Source organism: Oryx dammah, unplaced genomic scaffold (assembly GCF_014754425.2).
Source record: "Oryx dammah isolate SB20612 unplaced genomic scaffold, SCBI_Odam_1.1 HiC_scaffold_27, whole genome shotgun sequence".
Lineage (NCBI taxonomy): Eukaryota > Metazoa > Chordata > Mammalia > Artiodactyla > Bovidae > Oryx > Oryx dammah.
Genome location: NW_024070211.1, coordinates 113,602,683 through 113,616,543, shown reverse-complemented (window position 1 = coordinate 113,616,543; position 13,861 = coordinate 113,602,683). Strand labels below are relative to the sequence as shown.

The 13,861-nt window shown below is 39.4% G+C and overlaps 1 protein-coding gene and 1 non-coding gene across 3 annotated transcripts in view; one reads left to right on the top strand and one right to left on the bottom strand.

Moving 5' to 3' along the window:
- WIPF1 (WAS/WASL interacting protein family member 1) overlaps positions 1-3,172 on the top strand; it is a 128,645-nt gene extending 125,473 nt beyond the window's left edge. For both annotated transcript variants that reach the window (XM_040228189.1, XM_040228190.1), the window contains exon 8: positions 113-3,172. In XM_040228189.1, coding sequence (XP_040084123.1) covers positions 113-168 — 56 coding nt within the window. In that variant the 3' untranslated portion in view covers positions 169-3,172. The remainder of the gene's footprint in view (positions 1-112) is intronic.
- Positions 3,173-12,589: 9,417 nt separating this feature from the next.
- On the bottom strand, positions 12,590-12,695 carry LOC120855275. The gene has a single exon (XR_005719236.1). It is a non-coding gene; the product is annotated as a U6 spliceosomal RNA (small nuclear RNA).
- Between the last annotated feature and the right edge of the window lie 1,166 nt (positions 12,696-13,861).

Here is a 13,861-nt window from a genome sequence, read left to right as displayed (position 1 = left end):
TGATCATGGGTAGGCGGTGGGTAGTGGGTACTTTTGCAGCCATTCTTGAGTTTTACAGTGCCAACATAAGTTTTCTAACCAAAATTTGTATTTTGTCTAATTTTTCATCAAGCTGGATCTAACCGAAGAGAGAGGGGTGCTCCACCCCTGCCTCCCATCCCGAGGTGATTCTCGCCTGCTCTTCTACACTCAAGCCCCAGAGCTCCTTCTGTCATTGCTGTCCAAGTCGTGCACCCTCCTCCTCTGTCCTCCCTTGTTCGTTTCATAATGGCAATAGGGAAGAAGGGAGGTGATGTGGGAATGTGTGTGTGTAGAGTGCGTATGCAGTAAAGGTATGCACCTCGCTTTTTATATTGTGTATATCCTTAAAGCTATTGCTTGCTTCAGCTACAGCCTGTTGGCTGCTTTGGGGATCAACAGGCTTTTGTGACAAGTAGGCAGCGATGAAATTGTGTCCCAGCTTTCAACCAACCAAATTCAAACATTCACTGCTTTTTTGCTACAAACCACAATATTAAGGTCCCTGAGAGTTGTTTGTTTCCATGCCTTTTTTGCATGTTTGGCCTCCTGTCTGTTTCCATGAACCATAGACCACCTAAACAAGTTGCTCACATAAAATATTTGCAGTTACAAGATGTCCAGTCTTGGGCAGTCTGAGGTAAGCCCTGGGACAGAGCTGTTCAATAGAAATATAATGTGAACCAGGTATACAAGTTTAAAATTTCTAGTAGCAACATAAAATAGGAAAATAGGTGAAATTAATTTTAATATATTTTATTTAATCCTAATATCCAAAATATCATTTCAACTTGCAGTCAGTTTAACAATTTTAATGAGATATTTTATATATATATATTTTTGGTACTAAGTCTTCAAACTCCAGTGTGTACTTTACACTTGAAACACATGTCCATTTGGATGTGTCACATTTCAAGTGCTCAGTAGCTACACATGGTTGGTGGCTACCATGTTGGACAGTGCGGATCTATAAGATAGAGCCTAGTGCAAACACCTCTTGTTTCAAAAACAGAAAAGGCCAGATGAGCTATAGCAGTTCAAGAGGTAGCTAAAAATAAAAGTTAGGACCCTGTTTGGCAAATAGTTTTCCTTAGATTTTGCTCCCTTATTTTCCTTCTTCCCTTGAAATCTGTATACAAGTGTTGCGTCACAGTACCAAGGTCAGAAATTGATCTAAAAGGGTTTACAGTCATGTGGAATAAAAGCCATTGAAAAGAAACTGAAAGGCAGTCGGGGCTCTCTAGCTGAGAACCAGCTTCCTTGAGCTCACCTGTTGGTTGGCCTCCTGCCTTATGCATTTCAAGTGGCTTCACTCCTCTCCAGCCCAGCTTGTTCCTTAGGGCAGGAGGCTCATAGGCTCCATAGCTGTGGGGGAAAGTCAGGGAAAGGTAGCAAATCAGAAATGTGGAAGAGGGGAACAGATTTTAATTGATGGGCAAAACTCTAAAATTCGAAATCTGATGCTTATGGGGTTGAGAGAAAGAGATTGCTGCTGGAAATTGGAGGGAACTTGTTTTGAATCTATCTGGGAGAATCATTTGCCTTGGATCTATGCAAATAAAGCTCCCCCAGAGGACCATAGGGTTGAGCCAGCCTTGCCTTTTTTGTATGATTTTGTTTACAAAACTTTACTGGGACTTTTAAATCTAGCTATAGACTTGGAAAAAATTATTTCCATTTAGATGTTTTATATAGTTGATTATGTTTAAAATTACCATTACTTATTTTTTAAAAGTTCACAGCTATATATGTATATCTACCTAAACTTTGTATCATGGTTTCAGTGTATCGTTCATGTATTCCTGGGAGATGCTAACAAGAAATCATTCCAAAGAAAAATTTGAAAGAAGCATTCATACTTATAGAATAATTGTTTCATTTTTATGAAATCAAAAGAACTTAGAATTCTAATAAATGGGACGTCTAATAAATTATGAAGTTGCCCATTTGAGTATATTGTATTTTTATAACTTCCCTTGCCAAAGTCCTGGGCTTATTAATACGTTAGAAAACTTGGGTTTTTCCCCACTTCTCCTCTACCATTCCGTTTGTCTTTCATACATTCACTTGGGGCCCTTTACCCAAAGAAAATCAGGAATAACAAAAATTAAGGTGTAACAAACTTGGTAAAGTATTTTCAGAAAACAGCTTTTAATCTCTAATATGTTGATAATATGGCATCATTTTATTTTGAATTCTTTGGTCGGATATCAATAGTTGGTAAAAATCCCTATGATAAAAGCGTATTGACCCACTTCAGAAAAGATGGAGTTGAACTCTCCTAGCAAATATGGCAGAGAAAAGTCTGACTCCGAAAAAATGGGTCTGAATTTTGTAAGGGATAGTAAGAATAGCCAGTTTCTTTATATATTCCAACTTTGCAGGTACCATCCTAAAGTGTGAAACAGGGTCACAGCTCAGAGTTGCCATTCATCCAGGATAGAGATGTATATTTTTAAGTGAATATTCCATTAATACATGTACACCCTTTCTTTGAAAATTAGAAACCTAACTGTGTCCAAATGAGTAAATTCTATGCTAAAATCTTTAACTATGGCAGACAACAGAAATTAATATGTCCTTTCCTGAAACCAGAGGTTACATATGTTTTTTTCCCATAAAATTTCCAGATAAATGTATTCAAGATGCAATACAGTATTTTAACATTTACATGTCATTTTATATGGAAATGTATTACAGTATTAAAGTTCAGTGTTCAGTATTTATTTCAGTATGCATTTTATTTAGTAAAAACCAAGAAAAATGTTTAATCCAATGGTGCCTTACTTGGTGATTTGAGAGAAATTGACTTTTTATGTCTAAGTAGCAGATTATTTGCATATTTGTAAAAACTGTTAGGCCTTTATATTTCAACTTGTAATACCAATTTTGTTATTTTAGTAGCAGAAATGTGATGACTGTTAAAGTGCCCCGAATTTTCTGGCATGATGAAATTAATTTCTCCCTATTTATAGTGAGGGACTGTAAATGTTTTCAAGAAAATGTTTTTCACACCACTGCACTATGTAAACATGCACATTTTGATACCTGTGTCATCAGGATCGCTTATATGGTGGGGTAGAACCTACCCTAGATATCTGCATCTTTGTAAATTAGCCAGACAATAAATAAAAGCAGAATGGTAAGACTGTCATCTGGTGGGTTTTATTTTAAGTACTGTCTATGTAAATATAAGTGAAAAAACAAGTGTCTGATTTCTGCTTTATGCTCTGGTAAAGAAAGACAAACTGAAAAAAGAAGAAGAAGGTCCATAGAGTAAGTAAATATTTAATGCAGTCCACTTTCTAATCTCCTTGTATTTCCTGAGAACTTGCATCTTAGTCAAAATTTGTTGTCTGTTTACCTGAGGCAAATGCCTCTACTCTGAGGTAAATAATGGGTGGTGGAAGGAATGGAAGATGTAATTACAAAGATTATTACTGACACTGATAAATAAGGAAAGGCCAGTGGAAATTTAGGAGGCCCAACAGGGTTTTTGTTTGTTTGTTTTTGGACAATTATGCTATTTCCTAGGGGAAAAAAGAAGCAAGATTCACAAACCGAATTTAAGTAGTCATAAAAACTGAGTTTCTGAGTTTATAGCTTCAATAACTTGAGTACTAAGTTCTACTATAGTAACCTTTCTTTCTGGACACAAATATTTTCTTTTAAAAACACCATTGATCATTCCCATTGTGATCTCAGACACCATAACTTAAGTGCTTGAGGTGGAAAAAGCACAGAGAAAAGCTTCAGATGTCTTTGACTTTTAAAATCTCTCTTCAATCTCCAGGTTAGTATAGCTTCCAATCTTCAGGTTAGTGTGTGTGTTAGTCACGCAGTCGTATCCAACTCTTTGCGATCCCATGGACTGTACCGGCTCCTCTGTCCATGGAATTCTCCAGGCAAGAATACTGGAGTGGGTTGCCATTTCCTCCTCCAGAGGATCTTCCCAACCCAGGGATGGAATCCGGGTCTCCTGCATTGCAGGTGGATTCTTTACCATCTGAGCCACTAGGGAAGCCCCCAGGTTAGTGTAGCTTCCTTTAATCTTGGTAATCTTGACACTGAAGCATGACTGACATTGACCTTTGCTCTGTTCCTCTTTAGGATGCTACTGGAGGGCAGGCAGAACCACAAGATTTAATTTCCCCCACCTGGCTTCCTAGAGAGGAATGAATTGTAATCATCTCTATTTCTTTTCTAACTGCTTTATCTTTTGTTGACTTTCCAACCTCACTCTTCTCCTACAACTATTCCTAAGAAGCAGTTAATTCACTTACAGAATTTCTCATGGTTCAAAAGTATCCAGAAGTGAATTCAGGTATATCACAATTCCGTATCAGGGACACATGCGTCAGAGGAGGTGTCATGCGTCTGCAGTTCCTAAATGGGTCTTGCTGTTCCTTGTCTCCATGACTGCAATGTCCTTTCTTCTCTTTGTCTAACTTACTCCTCATTTTTCAAAATCTCATCTTTTCCTGACTGCTGGAATATATTTTTCAGGGACGTACTTTATCCCCCCTCAACGTTACTGAGACTTGTTCATGCTACTTGCTGTCCACAGCTATTTGGTAGTCTACGCTAAAATTATATCACATTTTGTTTATTTATTTCACTGTTAATGGAAATTTCAGGTTGTTTTTGTCTATTTATTACAAATAATGCTATTATAAACTGTATTTTCGTCTGCTGGTGTACATGTGCAAGAATTTTGCTAGTGTCCATAAGTGTGTAGGAATAGAACTGACTGGTCAGGTTTCATAGGTGATGCGCTGATTTCTGCTGTGCTGCACTGCATGCCACATCCTCTTGCTCCATGTCTTTATAAACACTTGATATCAGCAAGGTTTTTAGAGAAGTTTGTTTAGCATTTGTTGTGAAGCTGGTTTGATGCTGCTGAATTCTCTTAGCTTTTGCTTGTTTGTGAAGTTTTTTATTTTCTCTGTCAAATCCGTACAAGAGTCTTGATAGGTAGAGTATTCTTGACTGTAGGTTTTTCCCTTTCATCACTTTAAATATATCTAGCCACTCCCTTCTGGCCTGCAGAATTTCTGCTGGGAAATCAGCTGATAACCTTATGGAGATTACTTTGTATATTATTTTTTGCTTTTCCTTTGTTGCTTTTAATATTTTATCTTTGTCTTTAACTTTGGTCAATTTGATTAATATGTGTCTCAGTATATTCCTCCTTGGGTTTATCCTGTATGGAACGCTCAGGGCTTCCTGGACTTGAGTGACTATTTCCTTTCTCATGTTAGGGAAGTTTTTGACTATTATCTTTTTCAAATATTTTCTCAGGCCCTTTCTCTTTCTCTTCTCCTCCTGGGGCCCCCATGATGTGAATATTGCTGAATTTAATGTTGTCCCAGACGTCTCTTAGATTGTCCTCACTTTTTTTCATTCTTTTTTCATTATTTTGTTCCCCTGCTGTGATTTCCACCGATCTTCCAGCTCACTTATTCATTCTTCTGCTCATTTATCCTGTTACTGACTCCTTCCAGTGTAATTTTCATTTCAGTTATTGTATTGTTCATCTCTGTTCTTTAAATCTTCTAGCTCTTCATTAAACATTTCTTGTGTCCTCTTAGTCTGTGCCTCCCTTCTTTTTCCAAGATCTTGGGTTATCTTTACTGTCAATACTCTGAATTCTTTTTCAGGTAGATTGCTTGTTTCCACTTCACTTAGTTGTTGTTCTGGGGTTTTATCTTGTTCCTTCATCTAGAACATAATTTCTCTACTGTGTCATTTTGCCTAACTTTCTGTGTTTGTGGTCTCCATTCCTCATGCTACAGAATTGTCATTCTTTTTAGTTCTGGAGTCTGCCCTCTTATGGGTGAATTTGGTCCAGGGGCTTGCACGAGCTTCCTGGTGGGAGGGACTGGTGCCTGTCCACTGGTGAGTGGAACAGCGTCTTGTCACTCTGATGGGCAGGGCCATGTGAAGGGGTGTGTTTATTGGCAGCTGTTGGCTCAGGATGACTTCAGGCAGCCTGTCTGCTGATGGGTGGGGCTGTGTTCCAGCCTTGTTGGTTGTTTAGCCTGAGGTGTCCCAGCATTGGAGCCTGCAGGCTGTTGGGTGGGACCAGATCTCAGTGCCAAAATGGCAACCTCCAGGAGAGTTCATGCAGATGAGCATTCCCTGGCACATCTGCCACCAGTGTCCTTGCCTCCGCAGAAAACCACAGCTGACTGCTGCCTCCTCAGGAGACTCACAAGTAGGTCCGGCCCAGGCTTCTGTGGGGTCATTGCTTTGCCCCGGGTCCCAGAGTGAAAGCTTGTGTGAGCCCTTTAAGTAAAATCTCTGTTTCCCTCAGTCCTATGGAGCTTCTGCACTCAAGCCTAGCCTATTTCAAAGCCAAGTGCTCCTGGGGCTCCTGTTTCCAATGCCAGACCTCTAGGCTGGGGAGCCTGACCTGGGGCTCAGAACTCTCACTCCTGTGGGAGATCCTCAGCAATATAATTAGTTTACAGTTTGTAGATCACCCACCTGGCAAATAAGGGATTTGACTATATCACAAAAGTACCCCCGTACCATCTTGTTGTGGCTTCTTTGGGGTAGAATGTCTTTTTTGGTAGGTTCGAATCCTTTTTTTGTCAGTGGTTGTTCAGCAGCCAGTTGTGATTTTGGTGTTATCATGAGAAAAGGTGAACTCAAGTCCTTCTACCTGCCATCTTGTCTCCAACTTTGACAGTTTTTTAAATTATCTGCTGTGTGTTTGTATACACACCTTAATATAGTATAATGGTTAAGAGATTAGGAAAATCTGCTTTCATCTCTTCCTTCAAGTCACTTAATTGCTCTAAGGTTCAGTTTCCTTATCTAGAAAGTGAGAAACTATCTTATAATATTAATAAATGCATTACATGAGACCATGTACTTAGCCTGACTTATTGTAAGTACTCAATAAGTGGTAGCCACTATTAGTAGAAGTAAATATTTATATAATAATCCCAAATTAACTGGAACCAAACTGACCAGAAGGGGATTAACAACTATACATTATTATAGCAGAATTTCTGTATCAGAAATGTAAAGCAGACTCTAGACAGGGGTCACTTCATGTGCGGTCAGTCCCTCATACTTCACAGGCCTGGGAAATGGAAATTCCTGTTGCTTCAGTAATCAAAAAATTACTAGCTTCAATTTGAAATCACAGAATCAAGACCTCATACATAGGGCAGCCTTAGACTTTATGATCCACAGTGGAACACTACTGAAAGTGGGAGGGAGTGCTAATCATAGTTGCTTTTGTACAAATCCCATATTTGTACAACAGGTATAAATTGGGGCAGCCTTGGCACACTGGGCCATGTGGACACCTCACTCAGAGGTCATCGACTCTAGTCCTCTGATCTTACACATGGATAGTTTAAGACCCCAAGTCACATCCTACTGATAGCTAAGCAGTATAACTCTGCACCACACCACACTCCCTTCTGTATCATTCTGCCTGTAGCTAAGGGCTTCCCTGGTGGCTCAGCTGGTAATGAATCTGCCTGCAATGCAGAGGCCTGGGTTGGGAAGATCCCCTAGAGAAGGGAAAGGCTACCCACTTCAATATTCTGGCCTGGAAAGTCTCTGTTTCGTGTGTCTTTCAACATTTGCTGCAAAGAAAATGTCAAAGGACAAGTTACAGAGTCAAGAGAATGGACACAAACCTGGATCTGAATCCTAGCTCTGCCACTTGCTCCCTGAAAGGCCACCGACAAGTTACTTAGCCCTGAGATCTAGATCTAGTTTCCAACACTGCAAAAGGGTTACAGTGCTTAAAGAAATAAACAGACATCAGCAAAAATACCTGGCATATGTCAGTGAAGTCGCTCAGTCGTGTCCGACTCTGTGTGACCCCATGGACTGCAGCCCACCAGGCTCCTCCATCCATGGCATTTTCCAGGCAAGAGTACTGGAGTGGGGTGCCATTGCCTTCTCCAGGGGATCTTCCCGACCCAGGTCTCCCACATTGTAGGCAGACGCTTTACCATCTGAGCCACCAGGGAAGCCCCTGCATATATCAGGCGCTCAGTAGAAGTTTCCTTCCATTTCCTAATCCTTTTGCTGTCAAACGTAGGCCATATTCAGGAAGGAGTTTTCAGTGCATTCGAGAGCTTGATAAAACTTGATTATAGAATTCTTAGGAATAAAAATACTTCTGAAATTGTCCTGATTTGTCCAAACTGGAACCATTCATTTGGTTCATTAATTCATTCAGTAAATTTTAATTGAGTATTTATAGCTTCACCACAATCAAACTAATGTTCTCACCATAACTCTACCAGTTGAATGATCTCTGAGAGGCAGTTAAGGAGGCCAGCATCCATGTTTCCACGAGGAATGGGCACTACTTCAGTCACCCAAGCAACAGAGGACTCTCTATTAAGGCGAGAATGAATACTTTATTATTTCCCCCTCTAAGTAATTATTTGGTTTCTTTTTTTCTTAAACTCAATTGGTAAATTACATGAATTTATTTTTTTTTTTAAGTTCTTAAACCTACAGGGAAATTGAAAAAAGAAGATTGTATTATTTTTAAGTTTTGATGGCCAATAAGTGAGGGGGTTTTGTTGTTGTTTTTTATTAATTTGAAAAGTCTACTCAATTCTCTAAGCATTCCAAGTAACTGAAGGCTTCCTGCATGTATAATTTTAGAGTGGCCCTTCTCTTCTGTCTTCACCACAGCCCTACTTCTCTCTACTCTGAGCATTTGGCACTTAGTGTCTATCTCTGGAGCTACATTTAGCATATATGTATTTCTCTTACTGGTAAATGTTTGGAAATGTCCCACCCATCAACATTCTATTGCAAATCCCTTTATCTTAAAATTTTGCTTCCAGTATTACAGAGGCATGTTTCTAGGAAACAAATGAAATTCCAGCTTTGTGACCACCACTTGGAAGGATTGATTCCTTCTAATTACTCACTTTGTATCAAATGTTTAAAATTATTTTTTTTTAAACAATAGGGCACCCTGAATTATCTAAAGCTTCCAGCTTCACAAAACCTGGATCTGTCCTCACATTATGGTCCTCCTCAGGTTCTGATATAGAACTTGAACAAAGTGATTGTCTTAAAAAGTTTAAGCCACAGGCTTTCTATAAGAGTAAAATGAGAATTCCAGATAAAGAGTAGAGAGCAAAAATGTTTGCTTCCTCTGTATTATGGAGTGGCCTATAGCTATTTCTAAAATAATTCAGTCATTGTACTGCCCACAGATAATTAGATTAGAACAAATAATCCTAAAATTCATATGAAACCACAAAAGACCCCAAAAAACAATCTTGAGGAAGAAGAACAAAGCTGCAGATTTAACTCTTCCAGATTTCAGACTATATTACATAGCTATAGTAACTTAAAAAGCATGGTACTGGCAGAAAAACAGACACAGGGATCAATGGAGCAATACGGAGGCCAGAAATAAACCCATGCACCTATGGTCAATTAATCTACAACAAAAATATACATTGGAGAAAAAACAAACTCTTAAGAAGTGGTGATGGGAAAACTGGACAGCCAACAGTGAGATTAAAACTATGAAATTAGAACATTCCCTCACATCAAATAAAACAATAAATTCAAAATGGTTTAAGACCTAAATGTAAGACTGGAAAGCAAAAAACTCCTAGAAGAGAACATAGGTAGAGCACTCTTTGACATAAATTGTAGCAATATTTTTGGATCAGTTTCCTAAGGCAAAAGAAAGAAGAGCAAAAACAAAAAATGAGGTCTGATTAAATTTAAAAGCTTTTGCATAATGAGGGAAACAAATGACATAATGAAGAGACGAACTGTGGAATGGGGGGAGAAAATATTTGCAAATAATGTGACCAACAAAGGATTAGTATCCAAAATATGTAAACAGCTAATACAACTTAATATCAGAAAAACAACCCGATCATAAAATGGGCAGAAGATCTGAATAGATATTTTCCCAAAGAAAACATATGGATGGTTAACAGGCACATGAAAAGAAGTTCACCACCACTAATTTTTAGAGAAATGCAAATCAAAACCACAATGAGATATCACCTCACACCTGTCAGAATGGCCATCATCAAAAAGTCTACAAAAAACAAATGTTGGAGAGGATGTGGAGGAAAGGAAACCTTTGAGATTCCTCAAAAAACTAATAACAGAACTACCATATGATCTAGCAATTCCATTCCTAGCATTGACCCAGAAAAAACCAAAACACTAATTCAAAAAGATATATGCACCCTAATGTTCAAAGCAGTACTATTTACAATAGCCCAGACATAGGAGCAACCCAAGAGTCCATCAAAAGATGTGCTACATACACACACACAATGGAATACTGCTGCTGCTGCTGCTGCTGCTGCTAAGTCACGTCAGTCGTGTCTGACTCTGTGCAACCCCATAGACAGCAACCCACCAGGCTCCCCCGCCCCTGGGATTCCCCAGGCAAGAACACTGGAGTGGGTTACCGTTTCCTTCTCCAATGAATGAAAATGAAAAGTGAAAGTGAAGTCTCTCAGTCGTGTCCGACCCTCAGCGACCCCATGGACTGCAGCCTTCCAGGCTCCTTCGTCCATGGGATTTTCCAGGCAAGAGTACTGGAGTGGGGTGCCATTGCCTTCTCCACAGTGGAATACTACTCAGCCATTAAAAAGAACGAAATTTTGCCATTCGCAGCAATGTGGATGGACCGAGAAACTACTATACTTAGTGGAAAAAGCCATACAAAAACATATTCTATAAGATTATCAGTTATATGTGGAATCTAAAAAGTAATACAAATAAATATATGTACAAATCAGAAACAGACTCACAGATATAGAAAACAAACGTGGTTACCAAAGGGGAGAGGTAAGAGGAAAGGTACAAATTAGGGGTATGGGTTAACAGATACAAACCACTACATATAAAATAGCTAATAAGAATGTACCGTATGACACAGGGAATTACAGCCATCATCTTGTAATAACCTATAATGAACTACAGTCAGAAAAATACTGAGTCACTATGCCATACACCTGAAACGAATAAAATATTGTCAATCAAACATGCTTCAATTTTTTTAAGTAAAATAATAAATACATACACACATAAAAGACAACAGAGACTCAACTGAATACATACAATCTCATGGAAAACTCCTTGTCCTTGTTTTCCTCTTTGGGCTATGAACTGCTTCAGACCTGGACCAGCACTTACCACCCAGGGCAAATCGCCTCTTGTAAGTGACCTGCTGCTGCTGCTGCTAAGTCGCTTCAGTCGTGTCCGACTCTGTGCGACCCCATAGATGGCAGCCCACCAGGCTCCCCCATCCTTGGGATTCTCCAAGCAAGAGCACTGGAGTCGGGTGCCATTTCCTTCTCCAATGCATGAAAGTAAAAAGTGAAAGTGAAGTCCCTCAGCGACCCCATGGACTGCAGCCTACCAGGCTCCTCTGTCCATGGGATTTTCCAGGCAAGAGCACTGGAGTGGGGTGCCTGCCATTGCCTAGTTTCTTTCAACTCTTTGGTTCTTTATAGCTTGAGGAGTAATCATAATCTCTACCTTAAGGTTTTGAAAGAGATGTGACATACTTGTACTTTTCAGCTTATCTTATCGGACAACTGTTTCCTTTTAAGGTGATCTTAGGGGAGCCACTAAAGTTCAGAGATCACTTCATTACACTCAGATTCTGAAAGTCCCGTCTCAGAATCAAACACCAGTGTGAATAGCTCATTTTGCTCCCCAGCATATTTCCCTTCCTTTGTATTCCCCATTATTTGTGAGGTAGTTATTCTATTTATATTACAATTTTTAGTATTGAAGTTGGAAAAGCCAGGTGGTTCTTTCAAATTTCAAATAATAGGATTCGCTTTCCCATAATTGCCAGAAATGAATGCTGTGTTCTTTGTCTCAGTCATATAAGTTGCCCTCGTTCACAGGAAAAATGAAGTTTAGAGGGAAAAAAAGACAGTCATAATCCAAAAACCTGAAACAAGGGGTTCTGCAATTTCAAAGAATTTCCACATACATCACATCATTTTACCCCAAAGCAGCCCTATGAAGGAAGAAGAAACTGACCTCCCACATAACAAATGCACGGCTGAGACACAGAAACCTGACCCTAAGGTCTCAAAAGCTGGGGGTGGAAAGATCTGTTTCAATCACATTCATTGAATTGCATTTTAACCCTTAGTGTCTTCCTTCATTTGACAAATTATTGAGCATCTTCTCAATCAGGAGAAGGCAGGGTGTGAGTCTAGTTGAAGATACAAATGTCAGTAGACCACATAATTCCTGTGTCTCAGGGAGCTTATAGTCTTTTGGGGGTGGAGGCAAGTGCACAAATAACTCTAGAACTAGACAGAAAGCATGTGCTAGTCAAGAGCTTGACTTAATGCATCTCGGGGATCCAAAGATCCTGTGACACTGCTTGAGCCTTACTGCCTCACAATCACAAATCAAAAGGTTTCCCTCTTTCTGAGTGAGATTTGCAATGTTTCTCAAAATGAAAGTTAAGGAACACCTGCACTGGAATCACCTAGAGTGGTTTTTGTGTACAGACTCCTGGACTCCAGGTGACCAAAATAGAAGTCTCTTGGAACCCAGAAAATTTTTTAAAAATATGGAATGCTTCATGAATCTTCATGTCATCCTTGCACAGGGGCTATGCTAATTTTCTCTGTAGGCTTGAATATTAGTATTTGTGCTGTCATAGCAAGCACGGAAATCTGTAATTCTGACAAGCTTCAAGGTCATTCTGATGCACATTCAGGATTTAGATTTGGGTCTTTAAAAGCATATACTCGTATATATAAGAATGTATTTTTATAAAGTAATATGAACATTAAATCATAAGATGCCATTCCCTTTCATCATACTCATTTACTCCATTTAACACTGCCCCACGCATGTTGATTCATTAGAATACTATTAGTCTTGGAAATACTTTTTTATTACAAAATTCCCTCTCTCTCAAACTCTTTCCCTTCCTCCCTCCCCCTTTGTCATCTATTACCAAACTCTGCAATACATTTCCTTAATCTCTCAGTCAAAGAAAAACTGTTACTGACATCCCTGCACAGTCCTGGTGAGTTTGCATCAGCATTCATACGAAGTATGTTCTTCAGTATTTTCTTGAATTAAGTGTGCTTGCAATGTGTGGCCTTTCCGCATAGCATTTTCTGGTGCGTTCTGGTAAATAGTTTTGACTAATAGTGCTATCAAAATATATAGTGCAGCTACTGCCATAAGAAATATAAAGAGCATCATGTTGGATGTTAAAATTTTTAAGCAACTCAAGACGACAGTAGGGAAAAGGTTGTAACAAAGGGAAAGGATCAGCAGAGGTTCAGGGTGGCGGAAAGCTTTTGACATTAGAAAGGGATCACAAACATACCTCTACCAGGGAGGATGAACTAACGAGTGGTAACAGGAAGAACCTATGGTTTGTGATATCTGGGGATTTGAAGAGAAGAAAAAACCCACTTAAGAGGAATTTGACCAAAAGAGCTTGTTCACTTACGTTCCCCTGGAACGCACATGGCCACAGTTAACAGGGAACACTTTCAGTGCTACTGGGATTACCCCTCCTTACCTGGCAGTGTTTCACTGTAGTCAAAGGAAACAGCTACAAGATGCTAAAGCAGCAGTTCTTAACCTCAGAGAATCACCTGGAGAGCTTGTTAAGACAGAGTCCTGTGCCCCACGGCCAAAGATTCTGACTCAACAAATCTGGGGCAGGAGAATTTACATTTCTAACTGGCTTCTAGGTGACCCCTGATGCTACTGGTTCTCAGAGTACACTTCGACCAGCACTGTTGACTATCTGTAATAATGGGACAGTTTTTTCCTTACATTAAAATAATATGTATTCATAGCATCAAACCTG